At 47.5% G+C, this 11,171-nt stretch overlaps 1 gene segment (V, D, J or C); it reads right to left on the reverse strand.

The window, feature by feature from the left end:
* Positions 1-7,922: 7,922 nt before the first annotated feature.
* Positions 7,923-8,839, reverse strand: LOC125117483 (T-cell receptor beta chain V region E1-like). The segment is given in 2 exon segments: positions 7,923-8,266; positions 8,546-8,839. Coding segments are annotated over 2 exon segments (384 nt in total).
* Positions 8,840-11,171: the final 2,332 nt, after the last annotated feature.

Raw genomic sequence — 11,171 nt, forward strand, 5'->3', positions numbered from 1 at the left:
TTTCAGCTGCACCACAGTGGAAACTCTTGACTCAGCCTCACTTTAAACTTTCAACTTTGTAGATCACTCATCAAATGGTGTGAAATGGCTCAGAGCATGACATCCTAATGAGATATATAAAATTAAGACATTCTTATAGTAGAGAGCACAAGGTATGTTCATTTCAGTGGAGGAACCCAAATACCACTCACAAGCTCTACTGCAGAAGCAGGTGACTATATGTTTACTGGTTATGTCACCTACCTGTCACCACACATCTGTCTTTCCAAAGATATCTGGGAAACTTGCTACTCCTTGTCTAGTCCTATCAACAGGGCAGCATCCACAGAGCAGACCAGCATAGAAAACTTTGAGACTGTCAAGTTCGTTAAAGACTCCATTCAGGCACAGGGACTGCCTACACATGATGGTGAAAATATGCTGCTCTTTCTCCCAAATGCAAGCTAATTCTTGGCTTCTTGAAGACAATGTACAAAAATGAACTTGCTCGAGGAATAATTGCAGACCAAATGCGAAGGCCTGTATATACTGGCTCTAGTCAAGAGGCTACATATGAAACAGCAACTATAATTGACTTTGTCACCGGATCATACAATAATCAAACACTATCATTCCCTATTGCTCTTTTTTTTGTCTTTGTCTTTTGTCTTTTTGTTGTTGTTGTTGTTGCTGCTATTTCTTGGGCCGCTCTCGCGGCATATGGAGGTTCCCAGGCTAGGGGTCAAATCGGAGCTGGAGCCACCGGCCGACGCCAGAGCCACAGCAATGCGGGATCCGAACCGCGTCTGCAACCTACACCACAGCTCACGGCAACGCCGGATCGTTAACCCACTGAGCAAGGGCAGGGACCGAACCCGCAACCTCATGGTTCCTAGTCAGATTCGTTAACCACTGCGCCACGACGGGAACTCCCCTACTGCTCTTTTGACTTGGGCCAAGCTGAAGAACTGAATTGAATTATAATAGAAATTACCACCCAGCACAGTTCAAGCTTGCGTTGGTAGTTCTGATCTCTGCAACATGCTAACGTGTTAGATTCACTAAAGGAACTTTCCATCAGCTTTCTCTTAGCCTTTTCTACAGCAAAAGCCCTCCCTTCCCAGGCCAGGGAGAGATTGAAATCGCTGCAGAGATTCTATCAATTGCAGATTAAAAATGCCCCTCCCATGGAGTTCCCGTCGTGGCGCAGTGGTTAACGAATCCGACTAGGAACCATGAGGTTGCGGGTTCGGTCCCTGCCCTTGCTCAGTGGGTTAACGATCCGGCGTTGCCGTGAGCTGTGGTAAGATTGCAGACACGGCTCGGATCCCACGTTGCTGTGGCTCTGGCGTAGGCTGGTGGCTACAGCTCTGATTGGACCCCTAGCCTGGGAATCTCCATATGCCGCAGGAGTGGCCCAAGAAATAGCACAAAAAAGAAAAAAAAAAATGCCCCTCCCCTGCAACAGTCACATAGGAAATAGGGAAATAAATTCAGGGCTCCATTGAATTGCTTTAGGAAAAACAGGTTAAAAAAAAAGTCAGGAATCCCTCAGTTTCATAAGCTGCACTCTGATCAGAGAACAGCATTGACAATATCTTCCCAACCAACACAAATTAGTACTAATTCAGATCCAGAATCTCTCTCAAAAAAAAAAAAAAAAAAAAAAAAATTAGGAGTTGCCATTGTGGCTCAGTGGAAATAAATCTGACTAGCATCCATGAGGATACAGGTTCGATACCTGGCCTCGCTCAGTGGGTTAAGGATCTGCTGTTGCTGTGAGCTGTGGCGTAGGTCACAGATGTGGACTGGATCCTGCGCTGCTGTGGCTGTTGTGTAGCCAGCAGCTGTAGCTCCAATTCAACACCTAGCCTGGGAACCTCCATATGCCATGGGTGCAGCCCTAAAAAGACAAAAAAAAGAAAAAAGAAAAAAATAGCTATGTTCTTGTCTGGAGAGCACAACTGCCAAGTAAATAAACTCAGGTCACTTTTAAATAAGGTTGAAAGATGAATCAGTGCCAGAACAGGGCCCAATCTCTAGGGCACCCAGGCTCGATTTCATTCAAGGGGCATTGAATCAGTTAATATAAATAACAGGTTTGTGAACAAGGGAGGAAGCTATGATACTTCAGCAAAATGACTCACATCAATCCACTATTATTAAATTGGTGGGTGTATTTTTAGGGTTTTTTTAATTATATAAATCATTTAAGAACTTGAACTTTCTGTCAATTTCATTCCTGGGGGTTGCATTTTTATGGGGAACCCTTGAGAGATTCCATTTAAGGCCCCCAAACGTCATCATGCAGTATCACTCATCTCTACTTGAAGAGTTAGAGAAGCAGGTGAAGTAACTTGATATCGTCTATTTTCCTTTAACGAGTTACATTAAAATCCAAGAGGCTCTTCAGCAAGAGATAAATGTGACACCTGCAAAGTCCTTCTTTGAGGCCTCTTGGTTCTTTTGCATTCTCTGTTTTTTGTTTTGTTTTGTTTTTTGTCTTTTGTCTTTTCAGGGCCGCACCCACAGCATATGGAAGTTCCCAGGCTAGGGGTCTAATTGGAGCTGTAGCCTCAGACCTACACCACAGCAACAGCAACGCCAAATCCTTAACCCATTGATTGAGGCCAGGGATTGAACCTGCAACCTCATGGTTCCTTGTCGGATTTGTTTCTGCTGTGCCGTGACGGGAGCTCCCATTTTGTGTTTTTAAGAGGAAAATATGATGAAATCTGCCATTTGGTATTCTTAAGGGTAGGATGAGGTTTTCTAATTTTTTTCCGCTTTTTATGGCCACATGGGCAGCATATGGAAATTCCCAGGATACAGGCAGAATCAGAGCTGCAGCTGCCGGCCTATGCCACAGCCATAAGCAACGTGGGATCCACAGCTCATGACAACACTGGATCCCTTCCTGAACCCACTGAGCAAAGCCAGGGATGGAACCCACATCCTTATGGATACTAGTCAGATTTGTAGCCCACTAAGCCACAATGGGAACTCCCAAGACTTTCTAACTTTAAGTTGCAGCCTAGGGAATCCTGGGGCTGTCACATATCTGAACCATATTTTCCATCAGCTGTATAAGCAACACTGCTAGAAATATCCCTCTCCATCTGCATTACTCCTTTATCTCTCTCAATTTTGCTTAGAATTTCTGTGGAGAAAATAGGGGTGTTACTCATGAGCCCCTTATGAGTCACATGATTATTAGGGGAGCAGGATATTCCACTGCACAAGGCTGGAAAGCTAAGATCCCAAAGCTACATGTGACTGGATTAGCCAGGATCTTACAAAACAAGGTGAAGATTAGGCTCTGGTCTACTCTTGTGCACAGAAAGGAACACAAGCCACTGCACTGATGAGACTCTCAAGGCTTCTTAGAATTTCATTTAGAAATCTCCCTTTGTGTATTTACTTCAAAGACAGGAGGATTTGAGAAACCATAAAATGAGCTCTGCTCTAGGAACCTGGGTCAAAAGAAAGCCCTGCTTTGAAGCCACGGGCTATAACAATTGGAATAGAATCATATTGCGCAATAGAAGCTAAAGATGGGGAGTAGAGAAGCCGGGCTAGGGACTGATGCTGGCAAAGAATCCCAAGACCATTGCTCCCAGGCCCTTTGAAAATGCAAAATGCACGCAGTACTAGGCACCGGGGTTACCTTACTTTGGGGTCTTGGGCCGATACTCTGACCTAAATTAAACCAACCTGCCATGGAGACACTTGTCTTTCTTGTCTCTCTCCCAGTCTGTACTTGATCGTCCCTGACTCCTTGCAGCCCAAGACTCCTACCTTGATCCATCTAATTGGCACGTCTATTATCTCTAGGGCCCCAGGTATCATAGCAGCCTAAGACCTGGATTCAATGCTTTCCTTAGTTAAAATGAGTTTAAATATCCTCCTCATGCAAGTGACTTATCATCAAGCCAAACTTGCTATTATGTTTTCCTACCTTAATGGCCCAATTCTAATAACTAGACTTCCGTTCTGTGCTTGAGACAAGATCCCCCGTTAATCCCAGTTCCATTACTGCTGTCTTTGTCTTGACAACCTTGTCTGATTCTCGGTCTCATAGGATTCTGCCTTATTCTTCCTGTGCGTTACTAGAAACTTGTAACAGGCTAGCTTCTTGCTGTCAGAACTTCCCGCAGCTGATTGCCTACTATGGACTTAGTTTCCCTGGCCTGCTGTGCTTCTTCAGGCCACCTGGCACCAACAACCTGCCTGAATGCCCTTCTACCCGCACTTCAGGATGCTTCGGGTTGTCACCTAGCTGACTCCCTGCCATCACTGCCACCCCACCTCCATTCTTTGACTCCTATCATCCGAGTTCATCTAATTTCTAGATCCCCCGAAGACGTATCTAGGGTTAGTGTGGTTGAAAGAGCGTGGATTTGGGTTCCAACTTGGTATTTAATCCCAGCTTTAATAGCTACTTGTTGTGTGTCCTCGGGCAAGTAATTAAGTAACTTAACTTCCCTTGCCTTAGTTTATTTATCTCTAAAATGAGGCCAACCCTGCTTTTCTGGCTTATTGGGAATAAATAATTTATTTGAGACATGTTAGCATAATCCTTAACACATATTAGGCACTCAAGAAATGGTATTTCCACTGAAATCTTTGCTAAGAGATTTATGTCTGTGCTTATCTTCCCTCCATTGGGATGAAAACTATATTCACGTCCACACATCAGGATGCGTCAACCTGAATCTCTTCCAACCCAGTTTATCCAGTTTACCCCAGTTTATCATTAACAAGATGCTAATGTCCCACCAGGGCACTGTGGGTGTGTGCCTAAGCTCAAGAGATCCTTGCCTAGATCTTGAAGCCCTAATAATTATTAGCCCATTAGTAACTCCCCTCTCCCCCAGCCCACCTGTATGGAAACCCCTCTCTTCCCATTAAACCCCTCCCCCCTCTAGTTCTCTTGATCAGGGGCCCTGAAATGATGGGGCATGGGCCTTACATACTAGCTGTGTTTCTGCTTGGGGCTCAGGAGTCTGAATATAACAAAGATACCACCCAAAGCTGTATAATTGCTTTCTCTGCTTCTCAGAACAGCATGTGAAACTTGGAACTCATGCTTTCTGCTCTCTGAGGCCCTTTTAAATGAAAGGATGAGGAAGGAAAGAGGAGGGGTTAATGCGGAGACAGTAAAGAAGGACCAAGCATGCCTCACATGTCTTGAAAGTCACACCCTATATAGCAAAATACTGAAAACTGAGCAGGCATTCTATACGTGTATTCTTGGGTGACTGAGGCAAAGGAGACTAAATAGATGGCTGTCTTTGGTGGCTATAGCCACATGCCAGTCCTACAGCTCCACAATCTTTTATTTATTTTTGGGGGGGGGGCAGGTTTGTGTGTGTGTGTGTGTGTGTGTGTGTGTGTGTGTGTGTGTGTGTGTGTGTGTTTTGGCCATACCCACAGCATATGGAGGTTCGCAGGCTAGGGGTTGAATCAGAGCTGTAGTTGCCAGCCTATGCCACAGCCACAGCGAAGCCAGATCCAAGCCACACCTGTGACCTACACCACAGCTCACAGCAACACCAGATCTTAACCCACCAAGCCAGGACAGGGACCGAACCTGTGTCCTCATGGATACTAGTCAGATTCACTTCCGCTGCGCCACGACAGGAACTTCCACTTCCACCATCTTAAGACTAATCCAAACTGTGCCGATAACAATGGGGGCAGGAACCGGTTTACACAGTCGGGAGAGATGTTCCTTCCCCCCACCAAGCAATTAGATTTAATGAGTACAATTCTGTTCATCCCCATCTGGCCCTGCTGAATCCCAGGGTGACTAGGGTAGCCCTTTCCTCTCTTCATTACAGGCCACTCACCTGACCTGCTCCATGGGGTGTGTGGACTTCCCTGCACCCTCTGACCACAACTGCCAAAGGGCCCCTCCTGATGGCATCACCAGTGAGGTTACATGCACTGTCTTTCTGGAAGGGGGCAAAGATACCTGCCAGGTAACACCTCCCTTCATCCCAGTAGTAACGTATTCATTATGAAAAAAGACAGCTAAGTGTCATTATGAAAAAAGACAGCTAAGACTCACAATTCCTATTTTTGAGACCTGGCTCTCCTACCATTAGCTGTGTGACATTGGGGAAGTCATCCAAACTCTTAAGCATCCATTTCCGTAATTTTTTTTTTTAAATGGTGGTGTGTACTTGCCTAATAGAGCATTTGAAAGTTTTGAATGAGAAAAAGAAGTTAACATAAGTTGCAAAGACACAGACTCTCATCAGGCTGAAGAGAGGAGCTCACATGACAGCCATCAATATTTCCTACTGAATAACCAGGAATAACAGAACCCATTCAATCAAAAAGCAGTGTTTGAACTCCTGCCATCTGCCAGTCTGCAAGGGCTAGTGTTATCACTATGGAATTAAGGATCTAGGCAATGATATTATGTCATAGTTTATGGTCCAAGTGAGCAGAACTGCATCCGGGGAAGTCTCCAGAGAGCTCTCAAGGACTGAGGTTGAAGGGAACCCATTCGAGCAATGTTCTTTTCCATCACTCTGGCCAGACACTTGGCTGTAGTTGCTCCAGGAACGGTGAGCAGAGGGCAGCTTTAAGATCCAGAGGCCCAGAGCCTCCCTGCTCCACCATCTCTGTGTTTAACAGCCGCTTTCTGGCCTCTGACCATGGACCTCCCAGTGACAATATTCTCAAACAGAGGTACCCTTCCTTGAGAAATGAGAGAACACAGGTATCCAAATGTCCCCAGGGCTCAGAGCCAGGCTCTCGACCTTGTCTTCTAGACCCAAGCAGGTGTTCAGCCACAGCTGAGAAGGTCTGAAACAAGACCAACAGCCGTGGCTGCTGCCATGCCCTCTGTCTGTGCAGGTCGTGGAGAGCCGTGGACAGATGCCGCCCCCTGATGGAACAAACTTCTCAATCTCCACCAGGGCCACAGAAGGAAGAGCAGGTGCAGGCAGCTGTGTCAGGCACCCCACCACCACCCCCGTCAGGCTGCCTTTGAAATGCCTCCTCATTCACTCACTCCCACCTTGCACCCCACTTACCTGCTCACTCGGTCCACACCGTCTGGGCTGGAGAAGCTGTGAGCTGGAAGCAGAGGGGAACAGCTGCAGCCGGGTCTCCCCCTCTGCAGGGGTCTCAGGATCTGGCTTCTCTGTAAAACACCCCTGGCGCTGGTTCCGCCAATCTGCTTCTGGTCTCCGCTCCTCTGTCTACCCTCACTTCGTACGTGGTCTTAGGTTGCAGACCCTGTTCCGAACCACGGCTTTTAGGGCAGAATTTGGTAAACCATCCACCGTGAATCTCAGGCCCTGGTCCTTTTCTCGGTCAGTCTCTCTCTGGATCTTTTAAAAAGCTCAAGAGTGAGGCGGAAGTAGTTTAGGCGGGGGTGGGGCGAGAATGAGGATCTGATTGGAAAAGTGTGTGCTCATTTATTCCAGGGGCGTGAGTGGGGATCAGGCCTTGAGATAGTCCCTCTGCCCCTTTTCTGAGCTCCCAGAATTTCCCCAGGCTTCTCTCCAGCACCCCTCTGGGCACTGTTACGGGCATTAAAATACAATATGCTTTTTACAGATACGCATGCAGAGGAAATAGCTCACACTAATGATGTGCTTCATCTGGGCCTCTGCAGTTTCCGAAAGGCCTCACCTGAGCTGTGTTCTTTAATCCTAGCAGCCATCGTCTGCGTCAGACAGAGTAACTCTGTATTTTGCAGACACAGACAGACACTAAGTTTGAGGCAGATTAAGTCTTCCCCAAAGTCAGAAGTGGCCAAGCCAGTCTGCCCTGAGGATCAGTCACTGTGCTTGTTGGCAGCATGTCCTGGCAGGGGGAGCCTGCTTGAGTCAGGAGGCCAGAAGGGAGACTCCAGGTGGGGAGGAAGAAGGCTGGGAGGGGTTTCAGGGCAGAGGAGGGGGAGGCTGGGCTCTGTGGTTGGGAGCCAGGGGTGGTTTTTAGTCACTGATCCAAGGAGGGCGTCTCACTGTGTCTTCACTGCAGGTGCAGAACAAGGTTCTTCTCTGGGTGACATTGGCCACAAGCAGCCTCAGCTCAGTGTCACTGACCCGCTTGGCCTGATAATCTGCTCCAGGAAGGGATGTGGCCTCGTTATCGCCCACATTCCGCAGACTGGTCAGCACCTGCAGTTGGCCCTGAGAATCCTGCTGGTACCAGCTCATCCAGGGGTACTGGGAATTCCTCAGGGTGCAGTGCAGGGTTTCAGCCTGTCCGCGACGTACCAGGACCCATCGGGGGCGTTGCTCCACCAGGCTTGCGGCGGCATCTGAAACACACAGGCAGGCCAGGCAAAAGGTCCTGAGGATGGTGGCCAGTGCCTGAAATCACTTATTGCAGCCAAATCTTGAAGACGGGAACCCAGGAGTTGCAGAGAAGCAGCTGCTGGGAAGAGAAGGGGTACTTTCACGGTGCAGGCGCTGTGCTGGGAGGAGTTTGCAAGGCTGGAATGGGGGACCAGAACCATCTGTGTCTACGGGTTCCTCAGTGCCCGGGCCCTCTTTCCCCTCCTCCACCCACGAGCGGCTTTCTCTGCCTGGAGTCTGACCTGTGCTCCCAACAGCCATGATCACCCAGCTCCACAGGACAGGGAACAGGAACATCTGGCCACTCCAGCAGGGCAGTGGGACGGGGTCAGCCCAGCAGGAGAGCAGCTCCTGGCCTGTAAAGAGGGAGTGAGTGGCTGACACTCTCTGGGCCTGACACTCAAAAGGGAGTGGCTTTTCCAGGAAACTCAGTCTCTTGTCTCATCTTCTCATTGATGCACAAACCTCAAACTGGAGCTTCCGGTTTCTGCTCCCTGACACTTCCCCATGTACTCACTTCCCACACTCACTGGGTACCTTGGCACTGCACCCTCTCAGCTGCTTCACAGAGACTCTGACTCTGGGCCTCAAATCTTTGCAAAGAATTAAAATATCTCAATGTAACCAAGCAACGCTCGGAGGTTGAATAAAGGTGTTTCTGAAGGTTAGGTTCTCATTTGTCACAGCAAGAATTCAGAAACAGGATGGAAATTGAGAAAGAAAATTGAAGATTTATTTAAGTGAGAAATACACCTGTTGGGGAGAGGTGGGCAGAGAGGCAAGCAGCTGCTCTGTGTTTTTTGGCACACCGGTTACATGGGGCATCTCTTAGGTGGAAAGTAAAATGAAGGCTAAAAAAGAATAAGTCCTTGAGTTCCTGTCATGGCTCAGTGGTTAACAAATCCGACTAGGAACAATGAGGTTGTGGGTTTGATCCCTGGCCTCACTCAGTGGGTTAAGGATCTGGCATTGTCGTGAGCTGTGGTGTAGGTCGCAGATGCAGCTCAGATCCCGAATTGTTGCGGCTCTGGCATGGGTCGGTGGCTAAAGCTCCAATTAGACCCCTAGCCTGAGAACCTCCATATGCCACAGGTGCGGCCCTAGAAAAGACCAAAAAAAAAAAAAAAAAATAAGTCCGCATGACTCAGACACAGACCTGCAGACCTGCAGTCTCTACCTTATCAGACCTAGAGGCAAAACAACCAAGCCCATGAAACAGCTGATTTCCTAAGGATGAAGACAGCACCAAGAGAAAGTTAAATTTTATACCATGATCTCAACTGCCATCCCAGACCTAGAGAACTCAGCACATGACCCCTTGCCTATATAAAGCCTGAATCTCTCCCATTGGCAGGGGCTCTGAGATCCTCTTGTTCCCAGCCGTTCTGCTGATCAATAAATCTTGCTTGAGATCTCACTGCTCCGGCCCACTGCTTTTCTTTGCCCAGCGCTCTAACAGCGTCTAATTGTATGGGAGGGGTATTCACTGGAAAGGTGGGATTTAGGGGGTCCTATTCCTTAATTTTCACCTCAGCTTCACCTTCCTGAAGGGAGGAGGGATTTCTGTCTTTATTTAGTTTTATCGGAAGTGTCGTGGTATTGTCGTATGATGGGCACTCCTTACCTGCATAGCTAATTGTATGATAATTTTATTAAAATGAGGTCGTAATGAGCAACAGGTTACATCCAGACACTGGAGATTCACACTCTTTTCTGCTTTTCTTTGCCTGCCCCCAGGGCCCTTATCACCCCAAAAGGTGTGGTTTCCTATCAGTCTGGAGTTTAAGGCTTTTCTTTAATCCATCCATGGACCCTGCTGTTTGCATGATGTGTGGTTTCCTGCCATCTGGCCCCATGCACCCCTTCTCCGCTCAGGCCTAACTATCTGCCTGCTGGAACAAAGGGATTTCCACATGCGAAGGGGCTGCTGCAAGTCATCGCCAGACTGTAGAGAGAGGACATTCATCTTCTATGACCTGTATATTCCTCTGTAAAAGCAAATACAAACCAACAGAAGAGGCTTAATAGTCCTGTCAAAAATAAAAAGACTTCCCTCCCCACCATTTTCTTAGAGCATTTACTTTAGAAAACCTTGTAAATTCCGCCTCCGTCTCTTTGAAATACGGATACATTGTTGTAAAAGCTAAATAATCTGTTGCCAGCATTAAGATCCAGGAACTTCCTTTCAAGGACCGGCAACTACCTTTTTGGAATATAAACATCAAGGAAGATAAGCCTAACTTAGTTTAGAGCAGATGCCTCGCATCAAATTGCAAAATGATTCTATCATATAGATATGACAAGTTTAGAGCTTCCACTGTGGCGCAGTGGGTTAAGACCACACTATAGTGTTCATAAGGACACAGATTCGATCCCTGATCTTGCTCAGTGGGTTAAGGATCTTGCATTGCCATGAGCCAAGGCACAGATCACAGATGAAGCTTGGATCTGGTGTTGCTGTGGCTGCGGTGTAGACTGGCACCCTATAGCTCCCATTCAGTCCCTAGCCTGGGAACTCCCATATGCCACAGGCATGGCTCTAAAAAGAAAAAAATATATACGACAAGTTTATTTTTCCTTTGGTGAAGCCAGTTAGCACAGATAGACACTTCAATTACCAACTAACTTCAGCATGATTGAAAAAGGTCCTGTTGAGTCTTCTCATTTGAGGACTAGTTATTGCTTGTCTTTTTTTTTTTTTGTCTTTTTGTCTTTTTCTAGGGCCGCTCCCGTGGCATATGGAGGTTCCCAGGCTAGGGGTTGAATCGGAGTTGCAGCCGCTGGCCTACGCCAGAGCCACAGCATGCGGGATTCGAGCCGCGTCTGCAACCTATGCCACAGCTCACGACAATGCTGGATCCTTAACCC

This window comes from Phacochoerus africanus, chromosome 16 (assembly GCF_016906955.1).
Source record: "Phacochoerus africanus isolate WHEZ1 chromosome 16, ROS_Pafr_v1, whole genome shotgun sequence".
In the NCBI taxonomy this organism is placed as follows: domain Eukaryota; kingdom Metazoa; phylum Chordata; class Mammalia; order Artiodactyla; family Suidae; genus Phacochoerus; species Phacochoerus africanus.